Genomic DNA, 27436 nt, shown 5'->3' with positions numbered 1-27436 from the left:
CGATTTGCGTGATTTTAGGGCAAAATCTGTAGGAGCAGTGTCCAAAAATGTGTTTGAAAAAATCGGCCTGATGGTGGCGCTATATGGGACAGGTCCATGTTGATGACATGAGTGTAGACATACTGTGTACCGATTTGTGTGATTTTAGGGCAAAATCTGTAGGAGCAGTGTCAAAAAATGTGTTTTGCAAGAATCGGCCTTATGGTGGTGCTAGAAGAGGGCCATGTGAGAAATGAGGGGCGGGGGTGGACGAATAGGTACCGGCCCCGGCTCTCCCGGTCGCTCCTAGCCCGAGTTACGGCATTTTATGTGCGCTGCAGTGGCAGGGGGTCCTCCACTGGGGGCGCCACCACTTTTGCATCCGTTCTGGAGCACCAGCAGTCGGTGGTCCCCGGGAATTCCCCATGAGCAGCCCCGTTGGGGTGGTCATTTGGTCATTTTTGCACATTTGGTCATTTTTTACACCTGGGGGTCCCCCAGGGACCTGGGGGTCCCTGGAGCTCCGGGGGTCCTTGGAGGTTGTAGTTTGGCAGGCAAGGAGTGTGTGTCCAAAATCTGGCATGGATCGGGGCAACGGTTGCGGAGATATGAGCAGGGCAAAAGTGTGACGTGTGACGTGTGACGTGTGACTGACAGACGGACTGACGGACTGACGGAGGGAGGGACGGACTGACAGCCGGTGGAGGTTTGGATAGTATAGGAGTGCAAGTAACTGCGACCTACGGTCGCAATAATATCTCAAATGTATGTAGCACCTTTCCAAGTACCAAGGCTATAAAGGGAATAAAATCAATAAAAACAGTGGAAAGGCGAGACAGGGGGTGTGCAGTTATCTGGGGAAAGCCATATTGAAGAAGTGGGTTTCTTTTGAGAGAGGTTTTTAAGATTTGGAGGATGGGGGCTTCTCTGAGAAATATTGGGTAGTGCATTCCTCAGGGTTATGGCAATAGCCCTATATCGCCCCAGGTAAGGTATTTGGTCTCTGGGGACCTCCAGGAGGTTGGCGTCACCAGACCTGAGGGAGCGGGAGGGGACATGATGTTGGAGGAGGTCGAAGAGGTAGGGGGGAACATAATTGTTCAGTGCCTTATAGGTGGTGAGTAGTATTTAGAAGTGGATTCTTTATCACACAACCATGACGCTAATGAAACCATATTTCCAACAAACATTCTGTAAATTACCCTGAACACTGCTAGCTGCCACCACCATGGCTGCGTCCAGGTTTGACGCTTGGCCATCTTTGCTCTTCTTCATGGAATCTGGGATCAGTTTGGCGCTGTGTTTCTTGACGTGGGGCGCCAGCTTGTCTCCGACACATCCTGCTACTGTGCACACTCCATTCACTGCAAAGACACTCACCTCATTAGCATTCATGGAATAAAGCAAAATAAAATCTAATGTCTCAAAACATTTAGCCAGGCCATGATAATAATCTGATTTGTGAAACAGCTTGTGTCCCTCCACACTAGTGCTACGCTTCCTAAACCAGTAAGACTCCCTAATCGGGAGATAAGCGACCGTTGGTTGCTTATCTCCACAAATAGGCCAAAAGTTTGTTTTACCAAAATCGTCCTGATGGTGGCGCTAGATGGGACATATGCGTTTTGATTACATGACTGTAGAGATACTGTGCGATTTGTGTGATTTTAGGGCAAAATCTGTAGGAGCAGTGTCCAAAAATGTGTTTAAAAAAATCGGCCTGAAGGTGGCGCTAAATGGGACAGATCCATGTTGATGAGATGAGTGTAGACTTACTGTGTACCGATTTGCATTATTTTAGGGCAAAATCTGTAGAAGCAGTGTCCAAAAATGTGTTGGAAAAAATTGGCCTGATGGTGGCGCTATATGGGACAGGTCCATGTTGATGACATGAGTGTAGACATACTGTGTAGCGATTTGCGTGATTTTAGGGCAAAATCTGTAGGAGCAGTGTCCAAAAATGTGTTTTAAAAAATCGGCCTGAAGGTGACGCTATATGGGACAGATCCATGTTGATGAGATGAGTGTAGACATACTGTGTAGCGATTTGCATGATTTTAGGGCAAAGATTGTAGGAGCAGTGTCCAAAAATGTGTTTTAAAAAATTGGCCTGAAGGTGGCGCTATATGGGACAGATCCAAGTTGATGACATGAGTGTAGACATACTGTGTACCAATTTGCGTGATTTTAGGGCAAAAATTGTAGGAGCAGTGTCCAAAAATGTGTTTTGTAAGAATCGGACTCATGGTGGCGCTAGAAGAGGGCCATGTGAGAAATGAGGGGCGGGGGTGGACGAATAGGTACCGGCCCCGGCTCTCCCGGTCGCTCCTAGCCCGAGTTACGGCATTTTATGTGCGCTGCAGTGGCAGGGGGTCCTCCACTGGGGGCGCCACCACTTTTGCATCCGTTCTGGAGCACCAGCAGTCGGTGGTCCCCGGGAATTCCCCATGAGCAGCCCCGTTGGGGTGGTCATTTGGTCATTTTTGCACATTTGGTCATTTTTTACACCTGGGGGTCCCCCAGGGACCTGGGGGTCCTTGGAGGTTGTAGTTTGGCAGGCAAGGAGTGTGTGTGCAAAATCTGGCATGGATCGGGGCAACGGTTGCGGAGATATGAGCAGGGCAAAAGTGTGACGTGTGACGTGTGACTGACAGACGGACTGACGGACTGACGGACTGAGGGTGGGAGGGACGGACTGACAGCCGGTGGAGGTTTGGATAGTATAGGAGAGCAAGTAACTGCGACCTACGGTCGCAATAATATCTCAAATGTATGTAGCGCCTTTCCAAGTACCAAGGCTATAAAGGGAATAAAATCAATAAAAACAGTGGAAAGGCGAGACAGGGGGTGTGCAGTTATCTGGGGAAAGCTATATTGAAGAAGTGGGTTTCTTTTGAGAGAGGTTTTTAAGATTTGGAGGATGGGGGCTTCTCTGAGAAATATTGGGTAGTGCATTCCTCAGGGTTATGGCAAAAGCCCTATCGCCCCAGGTAAGGTATTTGGTCTCTGGGGACCTCCAGGAGGTTGGCGTCACCAGACCTGAGGGAGCGGGAGGGGACATGATGTTGGAGGAGGTCGAAGAGGTAGGGGGGAACATAATTGTTCAGTGCCTTATAGGTGGTGAGTAGTATTTAGAAGTGGATTCTTTATCACACAACCATGACGCTAATGAAACCATATTTCCAACAAACATTCTGTAAATTACCCTGAACACTGCTAGCTGCCACCACCATGGCTGCGTCCAGGTTTGACGCTCGGCCATCTTTGCTCTTCTTCATGGACTCTGGGATCAGTTTGGCGCCGTGTTTCTTGACGTGGGGCGCCAGCTTGTCTCCGACACATCCTGCTACTGTGCACTCTCCATTCACTGCAAAGACACACTCACCTCATTAGCATTCATGGAATAAAGCAAAATAAAATCTAATGTCTTAAAACATTTAGCCAGGCCATGATAACCAGTAAGACTCCCTAATCGGGAGATAAGCGACCGTAGGTCGGTTATCTCCACAAATAGGGCAAAAATATGTTTTTCCAAAATCTTCCTGATCCATGTTGATGACATGGGTGTAGACATATACTGTGTAGTGATTTTCGGGATTTTCGGGCAAAATCTGTAGGAGCAGTGTCCAAAAACGTGTTTGTAAAAATCTGCCTGAAGGTGGCGCTATATGGGACAGATTCATGTTGATGGGATGAGTGTAGACATACTGTGTACCGATTTGCGTGATTTTAGGGCAAAAAATTGTAGGAGCAGTGTCCAAAAATGTGTTTTGCAAGAACTGGCCTCATGGTGGCGCTAGAAGAGGGCCATGTGAGAAATGAGGGGTGGGGTCTCCGCGTTGCCTTGGCAGACAAATAGGTACCGGCCCCGGCTCTCCCGGACACTCCTAGCCCGAGTTACGGCATTTTATGTGAGCTGCAGTGGAGGGGGTCCTCCACTGGGGGCGTCACCACTTTTGCATCCGTTCTGGAGCAGCAGGAGTGGGTGGTCCCCGGGAATTCCCTGTGAGCAGCCCCGTTGGGGTGGTCATTTTTGCAAATTTGGTCATTTTTTACACCTGGGGGTCCCCCAGGGACCTGGGGGTCCCTGGAGCTCCGGGGGTCCTTGGAGGTTGTAGTTTGGCAGGCAAGGAGTTTGTGTGGAGATTTTGGCATGGATCGGGGCAACGGTGGCGGAGATATGAGTAGGGGGAAAGTGTGACGTGTGACGAGTGATGTGACAGAGGGAAGGAAGGAGGACAGACTGACGGCTGGTGGAGGTTTGGATAGTATGAGAGTGTAAAAGTAACTGCGACCTACGGTCGCAACAATGATATGTAGACCCGGCCGAGGAATTGAACGCCAACCTCCCAATCTCAGAACAATTGATCCAGTGTAGTTAGTTTTTAGCCACAAGCTAACAACAACCAGTAAGACTCCCTAATCGGGAGATAAGCGACCGTTGGTCGCTTATCTCCACAAATATCACAACCTCCACCTCTCACGTCATACGGGTAGCCATAGTTACACCTGGAATGTTGAATCTCCATATATGGAGATAACCTACGCATCACACAAAGTCTGACCTCACCAGCCCATACTTGGGCATGGACGACTTATATCTCCATATACGGAGATGGCCATATATGGAGATACGATGACATCACAGAGTCCACAGCTGATGATGTGGCGTGATGTCATACAATACACAAACAAGCCCTATATAAAGGGGCAATTCTCACCAGGGAAGAGAGCATTGCCTGGAATGTTGAATCTCCATATATGGAGATAACCTACGCATCACACAAAGTCTGACCTCACCAGCCCATACTTGGGCATGGACGACTTATATCTCCATATACGGAGATGGCCATATATGGAGATACGATGACATCACAGAGTCCACAGCTGATGATGTGGCGTGATGTCATACAATAAACAAACAAGCCTTATATACTGATGCGATACGATGACATCACAGAGTCCACAGCTGATGATGTGGCGTGATGTCATACAATAAACAAACAAGCCCTATATACTGATGCGGAGATATGAGCAGGGCAAAGGTGTGACGTGTGACGTGTGACCGACCGACCGACGGACGGACGGCCGGTGGAGGTTTTCATAGTAAACTGCTCCCTGACGGTCGCAACAAATGCATAATAACATACAAAAAATGGGTTTAAATCGGGCAGACTTACCCAGGAACTACCCAGGAATCATGTAAGAACTGTGTTCCAAAAATAAACAAATCAGCCTGGGGTATGTGACTCTGTGTCGTGTATGAAATTGAGGTACATTCGATAACGTCTGTGTTTGGCGAAATTTAGTACTTTTCACTGTCAGTTGAATATGAGTAAAAATTGACGGGCTGATTATTTTTGGGAAAACTGTTCTTATGACGCGATCTAAGATTTCGCTATGGGATTTTCAATGTAAAAACTAACTCAGGGATAGTGGCCTCTAGCGGCAGTGCATGTCAGATTTTGGTGCTCTATTACATCTCATCTTTCCTCTCCTCTGCTCCCCATTCTCTGCTGCCGCTGCTTGTCCGACTCCGGCCTCTAGGTGGTGCTCTTTGACCATAGCCTTGGCGGTCTTCTTGCCTGTAGTCTTCAGAATGGCTTTAAGGCCCAGGTGGCCAATGTTGTACGCAACCAGGCCCACGTTCACGGCTGACGCGAGACCACTGTCTGTGGCGTTGCCTGCTTCTTCACCATTCCTTCACCAGTCACACATAGCAGGGAGGAGTTAAGGAAGGTATAGAAGGGAATAGCAGTAGCGGGCATTTAGACATTATTAGAAGTTTGCACAGGAAAATGTGCTGTTTCATGACAGTACAGTTCACTGGTACAAGGTCAACTAAAAGGATAAAAACCTCAAGAAAGCTTTTGGGCTTGTTACAATTGGGGTCCTTGTGGTTCCACAGCTAGAAAGTCCATTCATTTTCCCCATAGAGATTTCCGAAAATACGAATGTTTATTATGCCTGGAACCAAGACATCCAGGCTCCTGGTGAATCATGACCATAAAACATTTGATCTAGATGTCTATTTGTGATCTTTGATATTTGAAAACCGCAAATAAAAATATAATTAAATATTAAAACATTGTTATGATCCACCAGGATCCTGGATGACTTGTACTGGTTCCAGGCTTAAAATAATGTATATCTGTAGTCTCTATGGGATAGATTATCTGTGGAACAACAAAATGTCTGCCCCATAAAGGCACATTACATCACTGTATACAAGTGAGGAGCAGGAAATCAACTTATTGTTTCAAGGCATTCGGCCACGGGCCCCAATTTGATAAGATTGCATTATTGCATTACCAATCTACAATGTAAAATTCTCATTGTTAATATAACTCTGAGAGTACACATGGAACCAAATGAACCCTTGTGTCCATTTGGTTCCATGTGTACACTCTCAGAGTTACAGACCTGTAAGGGTCCATTTGGTTCCTAAGGATCGCTTACAACATAATTGTAAAATTCTCTTATTGCACAAACCCACCAAACAACATTATTATCCGTGAAAAGAATGATGGAATCGTGAGTTATGTTTTGTTTTGCCTCAATTTATCTAGTTTTTTATTCATAACAAATCAAAGAAAAGAGTCTACAATAAATACCGTATTAACAGCAAGAGCACCGTCACCCAACACAGGCAGGCATTTCACTGCCATGGACATGAGACATGTTATGGAAGACAAAGACATGATGCTGAAGTAAAGTGTCTGCACAAAGGTCAAAGCAAAAGCCAAAGTTCAGAAGCCACTGTAAATGAACCACATGAGTCAATAATGATGGAAAACAGTAACTTCAGACTTGACTGGAGTTAGTCATATGTTGCGTGGTATGCCTAATACATTTTCCAGACCCCTAAATCTGAAAGAAAGAAAGAAAGAAAGAAAGAGGTGGTAATCACATCAGTACCCCAAACGAACCAAGAAGTAGGTAAAAAAGGGCACGATTCTGAGTTTAATACTAATATTACTATGTTAGTTAAAAATGTAGGTCATCTTTTTAGAAGGATTACTGTGTAATGAATGGTATTGGAAAAAACGGAGCACCAATGACTAGAGATATTAAGACTATTGAGAAATAGCTATTGCACCGTAATAAAATAGGCTACATGGCAGATAAATGTGAACATGACATCCTGCACAAATGATTGAGTCGTTTCAAAATTGCGATTAGGCTTTCAGAACTTACTTGTACTTGACTGTTCTAACAGTCTCTGATGTTACACCAACTGTCTTAGCTCCAGTCTCCAGACCACTCCACATTGTAGAAAGACCTTTAAAGAACACAAATAAATATACATATACAGTATAAATTGTATGTTTACTAAACCTTAAAAAAATAGAATGCATGGAACCTTCAATGACAATGCAATTAAAACGTTTACTGAACTAAAAGCAGACACAAGCAGCTCCTTTCATACTACAGTGTAATTTTGGAATAAAGCCTTTTTCTTGTGTCTAAATTAATGTATACTCCACACTGCCTCTGTCAGTTGATCTACTGCCACTTGAACTACTGTAAGAGTAATAATGTGATTTATTTATTCACTCATACACATTCATTGAGTAATATTTATGCCCATCCATCCATAGCCAATTTAAATTGTGATACAAATCGCTTTACAATTTTCAGAGTTATATGTAACAGTCAGACCAACAGAGAGCAGCAATTACAATACACCCGCTCCCCTGGGCACGGGTAAACACTTGGCAGACATCATGGCAGCTCAGTCATTCTTTGCCAATATATACTGGAACTGGTATTGTTGTTGTTTTTATTAAATTCCTTTTCAGTCAGATTCTGGTAAGCCCATTTTATACTTTATAATAACCAGTAAAGGTGTCTACACACCAAACAGCCTACAGGAGACTCCTTCTGACTGTACACAGACTGCAAAGAACTGCAAAAAACTAAGCACTTATTTTTTATTTTATTTTTTTCAGACGACGCCGACTGTAGTTACTGTATGGCAGTGGTGCCAGGTCTGCTCCTTATAAGCAACGTTGATCCTGTTTTCCTATAATGTTGCTAGTTGTGTGGGTTGCTTTTGTTTGGGCTTGTTTCTGAAGTGTAGTTGCTTATTTGGCCTTGCTTTCAACATTATTTTATAAAATAACTAATGTAATAGAGTTCAGAAGTGAAACTGGTCGCGCTTTTGGGCTTATTTTCATAGACCTGGTCGCGTATTTCACTCACAGAATCTGGCAACCCTAACCCGGCCGGAGGCAGCTCTGTTCTCCGTGCAGAGGAGGAAAAAAAAGAAAACAACAACACGGGCACTTGATGGACTATTACTAGCCTACTACTTTGCTTTGGATCCGATTGGAATAGGAATTGAGAGTTGAGATTGAGAATATGGTATTTAGTAAAAAATATGCGACGGGAAAATGTCTCTGGCTTGGTTTTGGAGCAGTAGTAAACTATTCTACAACTCCCTCAATCTTACCGACGGCGAGGGGCGACTGAACAAAACTGAGCAAGTCCAGTTTTCCAGTTTTCGGTCGATAAGGTTCCCGACCCGCTGCCGAAAACCTGACGATGAGCTCCCGTTCGGCAACAGACGCTTTCCGCCGCCTTCCGCCGCCGAATCGTCGCCGAATCTGTGCGGTTAAAAGTGGCCTTAAGACTCCCTAATTGGGAGATAAGCGACCGTTGGTCGCTTATCTCTACAAATAGGCAAAAAATTTGTTGTACCAAAATCGTCCTGATGGTGGCGCTAGATGGGACAGATGCGTTTTGATTACATGACGGTAGAGATACTGTGCGATTTACGTGATTTTAGGGCAAAATCTGTAGGAGCAGTGTCCAAAAATGTGTTTGAAAAAATCGGCCTGATGGTGGCGCTATATGGGACAGGTCCATGTTGATGACATGAGTGTAGACATACTGTGTACCGATTTGTGTGATTTTAGGGCAAAATCTGTAGGAGCAGTGTCCAAAAATGTGTTTAAAAAATTCGGCCTGAAGGTGGCTCTATATGGGACAGATCCATGTTGATGAGATGAGTGTAGACATACTGTGTAGCGATTTGCGTGATTTTAGGGCAAAAATTGTAGGAGCAGTGTCCAAAAATGTGTTTTAAAAAATCGGCCTGAAGGTGGCGCTATATGGGACAGATCCAAGTTGATGACATGAGTGTAGACATACTGTGTACCGATTTGAGTGATTTTAGGGCAAAAATTTTAGGAGCAGTGTCAAAAAATGTGTTTTGCAAGAATCGGCCTTATGGTGGCGCTAGAAGAGGGCCATGTGAGAAATGAGGGGCGGGGGTGGACGAATAGGTACCGGCCCCGGCTCTCCCGGTCGCTCCTAGCCCGAGTTACGGCATTTTATGTGCGCTGCAGTGGCAGGGGGTCCTCCACTGGGGGCGCCACCACTTTTGCATCCGTTCTGGAGCACCAGCAGTCGGTGGTCCCCGGGAATTCCCCATGAGCAGCCCCGTTGGGGTGGTCATTTGGTCATTTTTGCACATTTGGTAATTTTTTACACCTGGGGGTCCCCCAGGGACCTGGGGGTCCCTGGAGCTCCGGGGGTCCTTGGAGCTTGTAGTTTGGCAGGCAAGGAGTGTGTGTCCAAAATCTGGCATGGATCGGGGCAACGGTTGCGGAGATATGAGCAGGGCAAAAGTGTGACGTGCGACGTGTGACTGACAGACGGACTGACGGAGGGAGGGACGGACTGACAGCCGGTGGAGGTTTGGATAGTATAGGAGTGCAAGTAACTGCGACCTACGGTCGCAATAATATCTCAAATGTATGTAGCACCTTTCCAAGTACCAAGGCTATAAAGGGAATAAAATCAATAAAAACAGTGGAAAGGCGAGACAGGGGGTGTGCAGTTATCTGGGGAAAGCCATATTGAAGAAGTGGGTTTCTTTTGAGAGAGGTTTTTAAGATTTGGAGGATGGGGGCTTCTCTGAGAAATATTGGGTAGTGCATTCCTCAGGGTTATGGCAATAGCCCTATCGCCCCAGGTAAGGTATTTGGTCTCTGGGGACATCCAGGAGATTGGCGTCACCAGACCTGAGGGAGCGGGAGGGGACATGATGTTGGAGGAGGTCGAAGAGGTAGGGGGGAACATAATTGTTCAGTGCCTTATAGGTGGTGAGTAGTATTTAGAAGTGGATTCTTTATCACACCAGTAAGACTCCCTAATCGGGAGATAAGCGACCGTAGGTCACTTATCTCAGCAAATAGGGCAAACATTTGTTTTTCCAAAATCTTCCTGATCCATGTTGATGACATGAGTGTAGACATACTGTCTAGTGATTTTCGTGATTTTAGGGCAAAATCTGTAGGAGCAGTGTCCAAAAATGTGTTTTTAAAAATCGGCCTGCAGGTGGCGCTATATGGGACAGATTCATGTTGATGGGATGAGTGTAGACATACTGTGTACCGATTTGCGTGATTTTAGGGCAAAGATTTTAGGAGCAGTGTCCAAAAATGTGTTTTGCAAGAATCGGCCTCATGGTGGCGCTAGAAGAGGGCCATGTGAGAAATGAGGGGTGGGGTGTCCGCGCTGGCAAGGCAGACGAATAGGTACCGGCCCTGGCTGTCCCGGTCGCTCCTAGCCGGAGTTACGGCATTTTATGTGAGCTGCAGTGTAGGGGGTCCTCCACTGGGGGCGACACCACTTTTGCATCCGTTCTGGAGCACCAGGAGTCGGTGGTCCCCGGGAATTCCCCGTGAGCAGCCCCGTTGGGGTGGTCATTTGGTCAGTTTAGCACATTTGGTAATTTTTTACATCTGGGGGTCCCCCAGGGACCTGGGGGTCCCTGGAGCTCCGGGGGTCCTTGGAGGTTGTAGTTTGGCAGGCAAGGAACGTGTGTGCAAAATTTGGCATGGATCGGGGCAACGGTTGCGGAGATATGAGCAGGGCAAGAGTGTGACGTGTGAGGTGTGACAGACAGACGGAGGGACGGACGGACGGAGTTACACTTTGTGGAGGTTTTGATAGTAAATGCGACCTACGGTCGCAACAACCATGACGCTAATGAAACCATATTTCCAACAAACATTCTGTAAATTACCCTGAACACTGCTAGCTGCCACCACCATGGCTGCGTCCAGGTTTGACGCTCGGCCATCTTTGCTCTTCTTCATGGACTCTGGGATCAGTTTGGCGCTGTGTTTCTTGACGTGGGGCGCCAGCTTGTCTCCGACACATCCTGCTACTGTGCACACTCCATTCACTGCAAAGACACTCACCTCATTAGCATTCATGGAATGAAGCAAAATAAAATCTAATGTCTCAAAACATTTAGCCAGGCCATGATAATAATCTGATTTGTGAAACAGCTTGTGTCCCTCCACACTAGTGCTACGCTTCCTAAACCAGTAAGACTCCCTAATCGGGAGATAAGCGACCGTTGGTCGCTTATCTCCACAAATAGGCCAAAAGTTTGTTTTACCAAAATCTGTAGAGATACTGTGCGATTTGTGTGATTTTAGGGCAAAATCTGTAGGAGCAGTGTCCAAAAATGTGTTTAAAAAAATCGGCCTGAAGGTGGCGCTAAATGGGACAGATCCATGTTGATGAGATGAGTGTAGACTTACTGTGTACCGATTTGCATTATTTCAGGGCAAAATCTGTAGAAGCAGTGTCCAAAAATGTGTTGGAAAAAATTGGCCTGATGGTGGCGCTATATGGGACAGGTCCATGTTGATGACATGAGTGTAGACATACTGTGTAGCGATTTGCGTGATTTTAGGGCAAAATCTGTAGGAGCAGTGTCCAAAAATGTGTTTTAAAAAATCGGCCTGAAGGTGACGCTATATGGGACAGATCCATGTTGATGAGATGAGTGTAGACATACTGTGTAGCGATTTGCATGATTTTAGGGCAAAGATTGTAGGAGCAGTGTCCAAAAATGTGTTTTAAAAAATTGGCCTGAAGGTGGCGCTATATGGGACAGATCCAAGTTGATGACATGAGTGTAGACATACTGTGTACCAATTTGCGTGATTTTAGGGCAAAAATTGTAGGAGCAGTGTCCAAAAATGTGTTTTGTAAGAATCGGACTCATGGTGGCGCTAGAAGAGGGCCATGTGAGAAATGAGGGGCGGGGGTGGACGAATAGGTACCGGCCCCGGCTCTCCCGGTCGCTCCTAGCCCGAGTTACGGCATTTTATCTGCACTGCAGTGGCAGGGGGTCCTCCACTGGGGGCGCCACCACTTTTGCATCCGTTCTGGAGCACCAGGAGTCGGTGGTCCCCGGGAATTCCCCATGAGCAGCCCCGTTGGGGTGGTCATTTGGTCATTTTTGCACATTTGGTCATTTTTTACACCTGGGGTTCCCCCAGGGACCTGGGGTTCCCCCAGGGACCTGGGGGTCCCTGGAGTTCCAGGGGTCCTTGGAGGTTGTAGTTTGGCAGGCAAGGAGTGTGTGTGCAAAATCTGGCATGGATCGGGGCAACGGTTGCGGAGATATGAGCAGGGCAAAAGTGTGACGTGTGACGTGTGACTGACAGACGGACTGACGGACTGACGGACTGAGGGTGGGAGGGACGGACTGACAGCCGGTGGAGGTTTGGATAGTATAGGAGAGCAAGTAACTGCGACCTACGGTCGCAATAATATCTCAAATGTATGTAGCGCCTTTCCAAGTACCAAGGCTATAAAGGGAATAAAATCAATAAAAACAGTGGAAAGGCGAGACAGGGGGTGTGCAGTTATCTGGGGAAAGCTATATTGAAGAAGTGGGTTTCTTTTGAGAGAGGTTTTTAAGATTTGGAGGATGGGGGCTTCTCTGAGAAATATTGGGTAGTGCATTCCTCAGGGTTATGGCAAAATCCCTATCACCCCAGGTAAGGTATTTGGTCTCTGGGGACCTCCAGGAGGTTGGCGTCACCAGACCTGAGGGAGCGGGAGGGGACATGATGTTGGAGGAGGTCGAAGAGGTAGGGGGAACATAATTGTTTAGTGCCTTATAGGTGGTGAGTAGTATTTAGAAGTGGATTCTTTATCACACAACCATGACGCTAATGAAACCATATTTCCAACAAACATCAAACATATAATTTTCCAAAAATCTGTCTGTCTGAGTGTCTGTAACAGCGTTTCTCCTCAGTGGCTGGAGCAATTGATCTGAAATCGCATCACCATTAGCATATGAACACACCTGACATAACTGTGAAGCCCGTTTGTCACTTTCACAAATCGTATACTGTATATTAGCATTTTTATGATTTTTATGGTGTATCTGTCTGTCTGTAACAGCGTTTCTCCTCTATTCTGCATCTAGCATGAGGCATATCTATTCTGCATCTAGCATGAGGCACCATGTTTAACCAGCTCTGTGTGTGTGTGTGTGTGTGTGTGTGTGTGTGTGTGTGTGTGTGTGTGTGTGTGTGTGTGTGTGTGTGTGTGTGTGTGTGTGCAGGCAGGCGGGTGTGTGTGCAGGCGGGCGGGCGGGGGGTAGGGTGGGGGGGGACACAGTATCTCTGTAGCCATTAAACGAAACGGGTATTTCTTACATTGATGCTCCTACATATTATCATGCAAACACCAGTTAAAGTTACTTTCCATCCCTCATATACACACATCCCATAACCCACACACTGCACATCATTTCGGAGCTCATATCTTTGAACGGGTAAGGGCTAGTTCTGTCAATAAACCCTTTTGCAAATCCCGCCCCATTCTGCCCTGTTACTATGATGGGACATTAACCCTGGGCAGATTGTTTTTATAGTGGAAGTGGATGGGATTTTTTTCCCCTTCATAGCCTCATTACAGCTATATAAAGTACCAAAGGAAAAACACCTAGGTGATATTAATAAAAAGGGAAGACAAAGGTACAGTAGTTACATTGCAAAACAGGGGATTTACCCGAAAATATATGTTTTAATTTGTTTAATCCCAGTGGGACAGAATCCTCTTTGCAGATTCTTTTATAGTGGTAGTGGATGCGATTTTTTTTCCCTTCATAGCCTCATTACAGCTATATAAAGTACCACAAAAAACACATCTACGTGATATTAATAAAAAGGGAAGAAAAAGGTACAGTAATTACATAGCAAAACAGTAGTTTTCCCCCGAAAAATAAATGTTTTAATTAGTTTAATCCTCTGGATCAGAGATAGAAAGAGAAGCGCATTGCATCTTGGGTACTAGGAAGAGGACAGAGAGAATGTTTCTCCTCACATAATAGGCTGGCTTTTCGTAATTCTGCCCATTTAAATTATATGTACCCAATCGTGACTCTTAGACCATTGATAAGGTACATGTGAACTAGTTTGTTGAAGCTTATTCGTTATGATGAGCGAGATCGCTTGACGCTTGCCGTCGCTATCACCGTACCGGCCGATCTCCGTGTCGCGCAGTGCGGACAGTTTTTGAAAGCCTGAAGCAACATTCTCCACTGCACAAACTCCACCCCCGATAGCAAAAAGTGAATGATTTTTTCTGGTTGGCCAGTCAGGGAGTCTCAGGGACCAATCAGAAGGCTGACAAACGGTCTATTACCCTGAACACTGCTAGCTGCCACCACCATGGCTGCGTCCAGGTTTGACGCTCTGCCATCTTTGCTCTTCTTCATGGACTCTGGGATCAGTTTGGCGCCGTGTTTCTTGACGTGGGGCGCCAGCTTGTCTCCGACACATCCTGCTACTGTGCACACTCCATTCACTGCAAAGACACACTCACCTCATTAGCATTCATGGAATAAAGCAAAATAAAATCTAATGTCTCAAAACATTTAGCCAGGCCATGATAATAATCTGATTTGTGAAACAGCTTGTGTCCCTCCACACTAGTGCTACGCTTCCTAAACTAATTAACACCAGTAAAACTCCCTAATCGGGAGATAAGCGACCGTTGGTCGCTTATCTCAACAAATAGGTCAAAAGTTTGTTTTACCAAAATCGTCCTGATGGTGGCGCTAGATGGGACAGATGCGTTTTGATTACATGACTGTAGAGATACTGTGCGATTTGTGTGATTTTAGGGCAAAATCTGTAGGAGCAGTGTCCAAAAATGTGTTTAAAAAAATCGGCCTGAAGGTGGCGCTAAATGGGACAGATCCATGTTGATGAGATGAGTGTAGACATACTGTGTACCGATTTGCGTGATTTTAGGGCAAAATCTGTAGGAGCAGTGTGCAAAAATGTGTTGGAAAAAATTGGCCTGATGGTGGCGCTATATGGGACAGGTCCATGTTGATGACATGAGTGTAGACATACTGTGTAGCGATTTGCGCGATTTTAGGGCAAAATCTGTAGGAGCAGTGTCCAAAAATGTATTTTAAAATGTCGGCCTGGGGGGCACGGTGGCGCAGTGGTTAGCGCTTCGCCTCACAGCTAGAAGGTCCTGGGTTCAATTCCCGCCGGGGGACGCTGTGGGTGCTGGGGGTGTGTTTCTCCCTCCGCGTCATCAGCGCCCACACCCTAGGTGGGGTCGGCGATAGGGCCTTTCTGTGTGGAGTTTGCATGTTCTCCCCGTGTCTCCTAGGGTTGATACCCTCACAAAAACATGTAGTAATCCTGGTCTCAATAATGCCTCCCCCTGGCCAGCCAGGGCACTTGATGGAGGGGAAAAGAACTGGTTGGAATAACGTGTTCCTTCCACGCGCTACGTCCAACCCAGGGAAATCCCCCCTGTCAGGTGAAAAGAAACAACTTGGACTACTCATGCATTGAAGGAAGCATGAGGTCAGTCCGTTGTCTCCCCAGGCGTGGCAGAGGGATAGCAGAGCCCAGGATTACATAGGCAATTGGCACTGGGTGAAAAATGGGTTGCAAAATCGTGGGATAAAAATTATAGGTAAAAAAAAATAAAAAGAAATCGGCCTGAAGGTGGCGCTATATGGGACAGATCCATGTTGATGAGATGAGTGTAGACATACTGTGTAGCGATTTGTGTGATTTTAGGGCAAAGATTGTAGGAGCAGTGTCCGAAAATGTGTTTTAAAAAATCGGCCTGAAGGTGGCGCTATATGGGACAGATCCAAGTTGATGACATGAGTGTAGACATACTGTGTACCGATTTGCGTGATTTTAGGGCAAAAATTGTAGGAGCAGTATCCAAAAATGTGTTTTGCAAGAATCGGCCTCATGGTGGCGCTAGAAGAGGGCCATGTGAGAAATGAGGGGTGGGGTCTCCGCGCCGCAGAGGCGGACGAATAGGTACCGGCCCCGGCTCTCCCGGTCGCTCCTAGTTAAGGCATTTTATGTGAGCTGCAGTGGAGGGGGTCCTCCACTGGGGGCGCCACCACTTTTGCATCCGTTCTGGAGCACCAGGAGTCGGTGGTCCCTGGGAATTCCCCGTGAGCAGCCCCGTTGGGGTGGTCATTTTTGCACATTTGGTCATTTTTTACACCTGGGGGTCCCCCAGGGACCTGGGGGTCCCTGGAGCTCCGGGGGTCCATGGAGGTTGTAGTTTGGCAGGCAAGGAGTTTGTGTGGAAATTTTCGGGGCAACGGTGGCGGAGATATGAGTAGGGGGAAAGTGTGACGTGTGACGTGTGACGAGTGACGTGACGGAGGGAAGGAAGAAAGGACAGACTGACGGCTGTGGAAGTTTGGATAGTATGAGAGTGTAAAAGTAACTGCGACCTACGGTCGCAACAATGATATGTAGAATTGGGTCATTGGGTCAAAAAGTTATAGTCTTGGGTGTGACCCGGCAGAGGAATTGAACTCCAACCTCCCAATCTCAGAACAATTGATCCAGTGTAGTTAGTTTTTAGCCACAAGCTAACAACAACAAATGCATAATAACATACAAAAAATGGGTTTAAATCGGGCAGACTTACCCAGGAACTACCCAGGAATCATGTAAGAACTGTGTTCCAAAAATAAACAAATCAGCCAGGGGTATGTGACTCTATGTCGTGTATGAAATTGAGGTACATTCGATAACGTCTGTGTTTGGAGAAATTTAGTACTTTTCACTGTCAGTTGAATATGAGTAAAGATTGACGGGCTGATTATTTTTGGGAAAACTGTTCTTATGACGCGATCTAAGATTCCGCTATGGGATTTTCAATGTAAAAACTAACTCAGGGATAGTGGCCTCTAGCGGCAGTGCATGTCAGATTTTGGTGCTCTATTACATCTCATCTTTCCTCTCCTCTGCTCCCCATCCTCTGCTGCCGCTGCTTGTCCGACTCCGGCCTCTAGGTGGTGCTCTTTGACCATAGCCTTGGCGGTCTTCTTGCCTGTAGTCTTCAGAATGGCTTTAAGGCCCAGGTGGCCAATGTTGTACGCCGCCAGGCCAACGTTCACGGCTGACGCGAGACCACTGTCTGTGGCGTTGCCTGCTTCTTCACCATTCCTTCACCAGTCACACATAGCAGGGAGGAGTTAAGGAAGGTATAGAAGGGAATAGCAGTAGCGGGCATTTAGACATTATAGAAGTTTGCACAGGAAAATGTGCAGTTTCATGACAGTACAGTTCACTGGTACAAGGTCAACTAAAAGGATAAAAACCTCAAGAAAGCTTTTGGGCTTGTTACAATTGGGGTCCTTGTGGTTCCACAGTTAGAAAGCCCATTCATTTTCCCCATAGAGATTTCCGAAAATACGTTTATTATGCCTGCCATAAAACATTTGATATAGATGTCTATTTGTGATCTTTGATATTTGAAAGAAATCTGAAAGAAAGAAAGAAAGAGGTGGTAATCACATCAGTACCCCAAACGAACCAAAAAGTAGGTAAAAAAGGGCACGATTCTGAGTTTAATACTAATATTGCTATGTTAGTTCAAAATGTAGGTCATCTTTTTAGAAGGATTACTGTGTAATGAATGGTATTGGAAAAAACGGAGCACCAATGACTAGAGATATTATGACTATTGAGAAATAGCTATTGCACCGTAATAAAATAGGCTACATGGCAGATAAATGCGAACATGACGTCCTGCACAAATTATTGAGTCGTTTCAAAATTGCGATTAGGCTTTCAGAACTTACTTGTACTTGACTGCTCTAACAGTCTCTGATGTTACACTCTCAACTATCTTAGCTCCAGTCTCCAGACCACTCCACATTGTAGAAAAACCTTTAAAGATCACAAATAAATAAATATGTTTACTGAACCTTAAAAAAAAAATAGAATGCATGGAACCTTCAATGACAATGCAATTAAAACTTTTACTGAACTAAAAGCAGACACAAGCAGCTCCTTTCATACTGCAGTGTAATTTTGGAATAAACCCTTATTCTTGTGTCTAAATTAATTTATACTCCACACTGCCTCTGTCAGTTGAACTACTGCCACTTGAACTACTGTAAGAGTGATAATGTGATTTATTATAGCCTTGGCGGTCTTCTTGCCTGTAGTCTGCAGAATGGCTTTAAGGCCCAGGTGGCCAATGTTGTACGCAAACAGGCCCACGTTCACGGCTGACGCGAGACCAGTTTCTGTGGCGTTGCCTGCTTCTTCACCATTCCTTCACCAGTCACACATAGCAGGGAGGAGTTAAGGAAGGTATAGAAGGGAATAGCAGTAGCGGGCATTAAGACATTATTAGAAGTTTGCACAGGAAAATGTGCAGTTTCATGACAGTACAGTTCACTGGTACAAGGTCAACTAAAAGGATAAAAACCTCAAGAAAGCTTTTGGGCTTGTTACAATTGGGGTCCTTGTGGTTCCACAGCTAGAAAGCCCATTCATTTTCCCCATAGAGATTTCCGAAAATACGAATGTTTATTATGCCTGGAACCAAGACATCCAGGCTCCTGGTGAATCATGACCATAAAACATTTGATCTAGATGTCTATTTGTGATCTTTGATATTTGAAAACCGCAAATAAAAATATAATTAAATATTAAAACATTGTTATGATCCACCAGGATCCTGGATGACTTGTACTGGTTCCAGACTTAAAATAATGTATATCTGTAGTCTCTATGGGATAGATTATCTGTGGAACAACAAAATGTCTGCCCCATAAAGGCACATTACATCACTGTATACAAGTGAGGAGCAGGAAATCAACTTATTGTTTAAAGGCATTCGGCCACCGGCCCCAATTTGATAAGATTTCATTATTGCATTTCCAATCTACAATGTAAAATTCTCATTGTTAATATAACTCTGAGAGTACACATGGAACCAAATGAACCCTTGTGTCCATTTGGTTCCATGTGTACACTCTCAGAGTTACAGACATGTAAGGGTCCATTTGGTTCCTAAGGATCGCTTACAACATAATTGTAAAATTCTCTTATTGCACACACCCACCAAACAACATTATTATCTGTGAAAAGAATGATGGAATCCTGAGTTATGTTTTGTTTTGCCTCAATTTATCTTGTTTCTTATTCAAAACAAATCAAAGAAAAGAGTCTACAATAAATACTGTATTAACAGCAAGAGCACCGTCACCCAACACAGGCAGGCATTTCACTGCCATGGACATGAGACATGTTATGGAAGACAAAGACATGATGCTGAAGTAAAGTGTCTGCACAAAGGTCAAAGCAAAAGCCAAAGTTCAGAAGCCACTGTAAATGAACCACATGAGTCAATAATGATGGAAAACAGAAACTTCAGACTTGACTGGAGTTAGTCATATGTTGCGTGGTATGCCTAATACATTTTCCAGACCCCTAAATCTGAAAGAAAGAAAGAAAGAGGTGGTAATCACATCAGTACCCCAAACGAACCAAGAAGTAGGTAAAAAAAGGGCACGATTCTGAGTTTAATACTAATATTGCTATGTTAGTTCAAAATGTAGGTCATCTTTTTAGAAGGATTACTGTGTAATGAATGGTATTGGAAAAAACGGAGCACCAATGACTAGAGATATTAAGACTATTGAGAAATAGCTATTGCACCGTAATGAAATAGGCTACATGGCAGATAAATGCGAACATGACGTCCTGCACAAATGATTGAGTCGTTTCAAAATTGCGATTAGGCTTTCAGAACTTACTTGTACTTGACTGTTCTAACAGTCTCTGATGTTACACTCTTGCCAACTATCTTAGCTCCAGTCTTCAGACCACTCCAAATTGTAGAAAAACCTTTAAAGAACACAAATAAATAAATATGTTTACTGAACCTTAAAAAAAATCAAACCTCGGTTCGAAGTGAAGCGGTGAATCTTAGTATAGAATTGTCTGGAGAGCCGGTATGACAGCCGGTATAATAGGTTTTAAAAAAATATATAAGAAATCCTGCTTGCTGGTACTCTTAGTTGTTTGTCAACTGCATCCCTCTATAATTATTTCAGTTTCTGTGGCCTACTACATTTTTCAACTTCTGCTAGACTTTCAATGTATTTACTCTTGTCTGCCTTAATGCTCCTTTTTACCATTCTGTTAGCATCTGTATATTCTTATTGTGCCTTTGCTTTTGCTCTTATGCGGCTATTTGTCATTGCTGCAATAGGTGAGACCTATTGCATGTACAAGACAGATAAAACCTGAAGGCCAAATTATCATGTGAAGCTTGACCAATGGACACCGCACACATATTCTGGACGTACAGGACAGATAAAGCATATTCATTCTGAACTGAAATGACCATATATGGACATGGGACACACATTTTGCTTTTTGAAAAAGCCTATTCATTCTGGACTGATATTTTGCACGTACGGGACAGGAAAAACCTGTTCATTCTGGCCTGGAGTGACCATATATGGACATGAGGTGACATACATTGTGTTTTTGAAAAACCCTGTTCATTCTGGACTGAGATCACCATACAGTATATGGTAATTAAACGGACATTCTGTTTTTGAAAAAGCCTGTTCATTCTGGACTAAAATCACCATATATGGACGTGATACACACAAAGCCACTCATTGGAAGCGGTTTTCACCGCTTCAAAAATAGAATGCATGGAACCTTCAATGACAATGCAATTAAAACTTTTACTGAACTAAAAGCAGACACAAGCAGCTCCTTTCATACTGCAGTGTAATTTTGGAATAAACCCTTTTTCTTGTGTCTAAATTAATTTGTACTCCACACTGCCTCTGTCAGTTGAACTACTGCCACTTGAACTACTGTAAGAGTAATAATGTGATTTATTTATTCACTCATACACATTCATTGGTAAATGGTAAATGGTGCATTTATATAGCGCTTTTATCCAAAGCGCTTTACAGAGATTGTGCATTACATTCACCCATTCACGCACAAATTCATACACCGGTGGCGGAGGAAACCATGCAAGGCACCAACCTACTCACCGGGAGCAACTAGGGGTTCAGAGTCTTGCCCAAGGACCCTTCGACATTAACTCAGGGGGAGCCCGGATTTGAACTGGGAACCCTTCGGGAACCCTTCGTGCTCTAATAATGTTTTCTCCACCCCTGAGCTATGCCGCCCCCCATTGAGTAATATGTATGCCCGTCCATCCACATCCAATTTAAATTGTGATACAAATCGCTTTACAATTTTCAGAGTTATCACTCTAACAGTCAAACCAACAGAGAGCAGCAATTACAATACATCCGCTCCCCTGGGCACGGGTAAACACTTGGCGGACATCATGGCAGCTTAGTCATTCTTTGCCAATTTATACTGGAACTGGTATTGTTGTTGTTTTTATTAAATTCCTTTTCAGTCAGATTCTGGTAAGCCCATTTTATACTTTATAATAATAATATCTGAAATGTATGTAGCGCCTTTCCAAGTACCAAGGCTATAAAGGGAATGAAATCAATAAAAACAGTGAAAAGGCGAGACAGGGGGTGTGCAGTTGTCTGGGGAAAGCCATATTGAAGAAGTGGGTTTCTTTTGAGAGAGGTTTTTAAGATTTGGAGGGTGGGGGCTTCTCTGAGAAATATTGGGTAGTGCATTCCACAGGGTTATGGCAAAAGCCCTATCGCCCCAGGTAAGGTACTTGGTCTCTGGGGACCTCCAGGAGGTTGGCGTCACCAGACCTGAGGGAGCGGGAGGGGACATGATGTTGGAGGAGGTCGAAGAGGTAGGGGGGAACATAATTGTTCAGTGCCTTATAGGTGGTGAGTAGTATTTAGAATCACACAACCATGACGCTAATGATACCATATTTCCAACAAACATTATGTAAATTACCGCCGTGTTTCTTGACGTGGGGCGCCAGCTTGTCTCCGAAACATCCTGCTACTGTGCACACTCCAGAATTCACTGCAAAGACACTCACCTCATTAGCATTCATGGAATAAAGCAAAATAAAATCTAATGTCTCAAAACATTTAGCCAGGCCATGATAATAATCTGATTTGTGAAACAGCTTGTGTCCCTCCACACTAGTGCTACGCTTCCTAAACTAATTAACACAATGATATGTAGAATTGGGTCATTGGGTCAAAAAGTTATTTTCTTGGGTGTGACCCGGCCGAGGAATTGAACTCCAACCTCCCAATCTCAGAACAATTGATCCAGTGTAGTTAGTTTTTAGCCACAAGCTAACAACAACAAATGCATAATAACATACAAAAAATGGGTTTAAATCGGGCAGACTTACCCAGGAACTGGCTGACCCTAACAGCGCCCGCAGTGACCTGTTTGGCCACCTGCAGGTTCTTGTTGACCCGGGGGCTGACCTCTGTAGGTGTGTTCTCAGGAGTGATATGGTCACGCAGCTTGGACGCTCCTCTGTGTACGACCTTCGCGGTGGCCTCTGCTCCCTTCACAAAGCCTTTACTCAACCAGGTGGCCCCTGTGTAGAGACAACACCACCAAGATTCAACATTCCACATTCATTTAATTCACTGCTTCCCAAACAATCTACAATTCAGGCATTTAACATACACTCTTAAACCAGAGTGGCTTACAGTAAGCAAGGTAAAAACACAAGGTAATACATCAAAATGCATAGAAATAATAATCTAGGATGAGGTCAACAAATGAACCTGGCATCCGTCTACATAACATGGAAGGTATCTACCGGTACATGTAAACCAGTAAGGCTCCCTAATCGGGAGATAAGCGACCGTAGGTCACTTATCTCCACAAATAGGGCAAAAATGTGTTTTGCCAAAATCTTCCTGATCCATGTTGATGACATGAGTGTAGACATACTGTGTAGTGATTTTCGTGATTTTAGGGCAAAATCTGTAGGAGCAGTGTCCAAAAATGTGTTTTTAAAAATCGGCCTTGAGGTGGCGCTATATGGGACAGATTCATGTTGATGGGATGAGTGTAGACATACTGTGTACCGATTTGCGTGATTTTAGGGCGAAAATTGTAGGAGCAGTGTCCAAAAATGTGTTTTGCAAGAATCGGCCTCATGGTGGCGCTAGAAGAGGGCCATGTGAGAAATGAGGGGTGGGGTCTCCGCGCCGGCAAGGCGGACGAATAGGTACCGGCCCCGGCTGTCCCGGTCGCTCCTAGCCGGAGTTACGGCATTTTATGTGAGCTGCAGTGTAGGGGGTCCTCCACTGGGGGCGCCACCACTTTTGCATCCGTTCTGGAGCACCAGGAGTCGGTGGTCCCCGGGAATTCCCCGTGAGCAGCCCCGTTGGGGTGGTCATTTGGTCATGTTTGCGCATTTGGTCATTTTTTACATCTGGGGGTCCCCCAGGGACCTGGGGGTCCCTGGAGCTCTGGGGGTCCTTGGAGGTTGTAGTTTGGTAGCCAAGGAACGTGTGTGCAAAATTTGGCATGGATCGGGGCAACGGTTGCGGAGATATAAGCAGGGAAAAAGTGTGACGTGTGAGGTGTGACAGACAGACTGACAGACAGACGGAGGGACGGACGGACGGACGGACGGACGGAGTTACTTACACTTTGTGGTGGTTTTGATAGTAAAGTGCGACCTACGGTCGCAATTACATTTCAGTCTTTGCATAAGAATGCATGGTCGTCAAGGCTAGGGTAAGTGCTACGGCAAGTGGTCGGGCCCGTATATATAGAGAGAGAAAATTAAGATGTAGTGAAAATAACAGCTCTACTAGTTCACATCACGTGTTATCACCAGTAAGACTCCCTAATCGGGAGATAAGCGACCGTCAGGTCGCAGTGTGATTTTAGGGCAAAATGTGTGTTGATGACATGAGTGTAGACATACTGTGTACCGATTTGAGTGATTTTAGGGCAAAAATTGTAGGAGCAGTGTCCAAAAATGTGTTTTGCAAGAATCCGCCACATGGCGGCGCTAGAAGAGGGCCATGTGAGAAATGAGGGGTGGGGTCTCCGAGGCGGACGAATAGGTACCGGCCCCGGCTCTCCCGGTCGCTCCTAGCCCGAGTTACGGCATTTTATGTGCGCTGCAGTGGCAGGGGGTCCTCCACTGGGGGCGCCACCACTTTTGCATCCGTTCTGGAGCACCAGGAGTCGGTGGTCCCCGGGAATTCCCCGTGAGCAGCCCCGTTGGGGTGGTCATTTGGTCACGTTTGCACATTTGGTCATTTTTTACATCTGGGGGTCCCCCAGGGACCTGGGGGTCCCTGGAGCTCCGGGGGTCCTTGGAGGTTTAGTTTGGCAGGCAAGGAGTGTGTGTGCAAAATCTGGCATGGATCGGGGCAACGGTTGCGGAGATATGAGCAGGGCAAAAGTGTGACATGTGACGTGTGACAGACAGACTGACGGACTGACTGACGGACTCACAGTTTGTGGAGGTTTTGATAGTAACTGCGACCTGACGGTCGCAATGACACACACACACACACACACACACACACACACACACACACACACACACACACACACACAATAACAATAATATTAATATTAATAATATTAATAATATTTAAAAAGCACTTTTCTAAATACTCAGAAATTATGAATGTGACTCTGAAAAGGTGGGTTTCAACTAAGTGTGGTGGCGAGGATGAGGGTGAGAGTGAGTTCTCTAGGGAGGGGTCGGCCACTGAGAGAGTTTTGTTTGTTTGTTATGAAGATGTCAAGGAGGTTGGCATCACCAGAGCTAAGGGAGCAGCGTGGCGAATAACTAACTGAAACTGTAATTGTGCAATTACAAAACTACAATCTAAAACTAGACAGGTGGAATTCTGGGAAGCACTGACGCGAGTCACGAGGAATCCACTGGGAAATGAATTCCATCTCACCAATTACCATTCATATATATATTGTGATCTTGTCTGATTGGACAAACAGGTTCACTTTGGCTGGTATGAAAGTTCTCTGACCTAGAACAATAGGGTGTTGCCACACCAATTAACTAAACTCATATTACTAGTAAGACACCTGAGGGTGGAATGCGACCTCAGGGTGACATGCAACCTCGCCCTAAAGGGCGAGGTCGCGCCAATTCTTGACCATCTGGCCAACCACAGCGTTTCTCTGACGATTCTAGTTGTTGTCATTCTGGGGGGAGTTTGTTCATGTTTTTGTGAGGGTATCAACCCTAGGAGACACGGGGAGAACATGCAAACTCCACACAGAAAGGCCCTATCGCTCACTGTGTGGAGTTTGCCTAAACATGGAGATGTGGTACAGAAGGACTCATATATGGGCATAAAAAGTATGTCATGTGACATCACTTCCTGTACAGACAGTCAGACAGACAGCCATTGACTCCGACCTAACAATGGCTACTGTCTATGACGGTAGTTCCATATGACATATTGGACTAGACTATCTCCATATATAGTGTTATCCACATCTCCATGTTAGGACTCATATATGGGCATAAAAAGTATGTCATGTGACATCACTTCCTGTACAGACAGTCAGCCATTGACTCCGGATTAACAATGGCTACTGTCTATGACGGTAGTCCCATATGACATATTGGACTAGACTATCTCCAAATATAGTGTTATCCACATCTCCATGTTTAGACAGCCATTGACTCCGGCCTAACAATGGCTACTTTCTATGACGGTAGTCCCATATGACATGATGGACTGGACTATCTCCATATATAGTGTTATCCACATTTCGTGTAGCCGCCCTGTACAGGAAGTGATGTCACAACTCGCTGACATCACACTGACATCACAGAGGATACGGAAGGAAGGTCACGAGGATACGGAAGGAAGGTCACTCAAGCGACACGGTTCTTCAGAGTATATGCGACCTTCGGTCGCAATTACAAAATACTCAAACGGTTATTTTTTAGCTTGCCCCAGACAAATACCCCCCAAAGAAATCACACATGTAAAGCCTCACTATCTAACTTTGTTTTAATCAGTGAAATTACATATTGTCCAATCTGTATGGTAGATCATGTTAAAACAAAATAACATATACAATTGGGGTGGCTGTATTTTGTCTCTCTGCTCTTCTATTTAGATCATGTCAAAGGTCATGTGTGACCTAGACACAGGATCTGACCTGATGGTCAAGATTCAATTTATCCCCAGAGCAAGCAGGCCGGCTCCAACTTAAACAGGAAACCCGGTTCAAATCTGGGGTAGAAGAGGAAAGTTATATACAGTAGTGCTGCTAAAACTAAACCTTAAAAAAAATAAAAAAAATAAAAAAATAGACGTGTAAATGGTGCATTTATATAGCGTCTTTATCCAAGGCGCTTTACATAGATTGTGCATGACATTCACCCATTCACACACACATTCATACAACGAGGGCGGAGGAAACCATGCAAGGCCCAGGATCGAACTGGGAACCTTCCGGTTCCCAAGCGGCAACTCTAGTCTACCTCCTGAGCCACTGCCGTCCCACATACACAGTATACAGTACTATCACGTCAAAATTAAATCAAAATAACAACAAATTAAATGTTAAAAAATATAATAACCTTGGTGGGATGGCCTGACTGGAGGTGCTGGCGTCGGGACGAGGAGGTTCTGGGCTGGGGGGTTTGTGGTCCTTAGGAGAGCGGATACGGAAGGGTATAGATGGAGCAGAGAGCTAGGAGGAGGCAGAATGTTGTCTTCCAGAGCAGGATAGAAATGATCCCCCGACTCCTCCGTTGTGAGATCGGCGACACTCTCCTCCAGCTCGGGGAGGCGACAGATTAGGTTCTGGAGGGTCTCCCTCATCTTCTGCTGCAGCTGTCTGGCAGTGTCCCAGCAAGGTGCTCCTGCCTGGTGCCTGGCTCCCCCGGTGGGGACCTCCAGGCCCTGGGCCAGGTGCTTCCTCCCCGTCCTGTAATACTCCAGGGCCTCGGGTCGTCTGCCGGCCTCCTCGGCCGCCATGCCTCGCTTCAGGAAGTGCAACGCCTGCTTATACTGGTCCTTGATGATCAGCAGCTCAGCAGGCTCAGCCATGCTCCTAATGGTTCCAGAGGCTAGAACAAAAAAGGCCTTTTGGGGGATGGGGCCTTTTTTTCCTTCTTTGGAACCGTCTGCCGGAGGGTCCGCGGGTCACTTAATCTGTTGACATTTTAAAATATATATATATTATTTAGAGCAGTGTTCATATCGTTGACTGAAACTATGACGAAAAATGTTTGTTGACTAAACTTTTTCAGACGAAAACAAAATAAAAACTAAGATAAAAACTAAGACTAAGATATATTGACAATTTCATCAACAAATAAAAGCTTGATTAAAATGTTAGGAACTAGTGGAGAAGAGATCCAGTATACCTAAAAGATAAGTCATTTTATATTTGGTTGCACTTCTACAAGCTCACAA

At 45.2% G+C, this 27436-nt stretch overlaps 1 protein-coding gene across 1 annotated transcript in view; it reads right to left on the bottom strand.

Annotated features, from left to right (window-relative positions):
* Nucleotides 1-27067, bottom strand: part of LOC308304643 (spartin-like) — a gene marked incomplete at both ends in the record, with an annotated part of 35654 nt that extends 8587 nt beyond the window's left edge. The window contains 11 exons of the mRNA XM_080749267.1: nucleotides 991-1015; nucleotides 1182-1343; nucleotides 3185-3346; nucleotides 5460-5663; nucleotides 11018-11179; nucleotides 12790-12843; nucleotides 14455-14616; nucleotides 17041-17261; nucleotides 19868-19958; nucleotides 22396-22590; nucleotides 26596-27067. Coding sequence (XP_080605393.1) covers nucleotides 991-1015; nucleotides 1182-1343; nucleotides 3185-3346; nucleotides 5460-5663; nucleotides 11018-11179; nucleotides 12790-12843; nucleotides 14455-14616; nucleotides 17041-17261; nucleotides 19868-19958; nucleotides 22396-22590; nucleotides 26596-27067 — 1910 coding nt within the window. The remainder of the gene's footprint in view (nucleotides 1-990; nucleotides 1016-1181; nucleotides 1344-3184; nucleotides 3347-5459; nucleotides 5664-11017; nucleotides 11180-12789; nucleotides 12844-14454; nucleotides 14617-17040; nucleotides 17262-19867; nucleotides 19959-22395; nucleotides 22591-26595) is intronic.
* Between the last annotated feature and the right edge of the window lie 369 nt (nucleotides 27068-27436).

Source organism: Nannobrachium achirus, assembly GCF_963921795.1.
Source record: "Nannobrachium achirus genome assembly, chromosome: 19".
Classification (NCBI taxonomy): domain Eukaryota; kingdom Metazoa; phylum Chordata; class Actinopteri; order Myctophiformes; family Myctophidae; genus Nannobrachium; species Nannobrachium achirus.
This window is presented reverse-complemented; position numbering and strand designations above follow the sequence as displayed.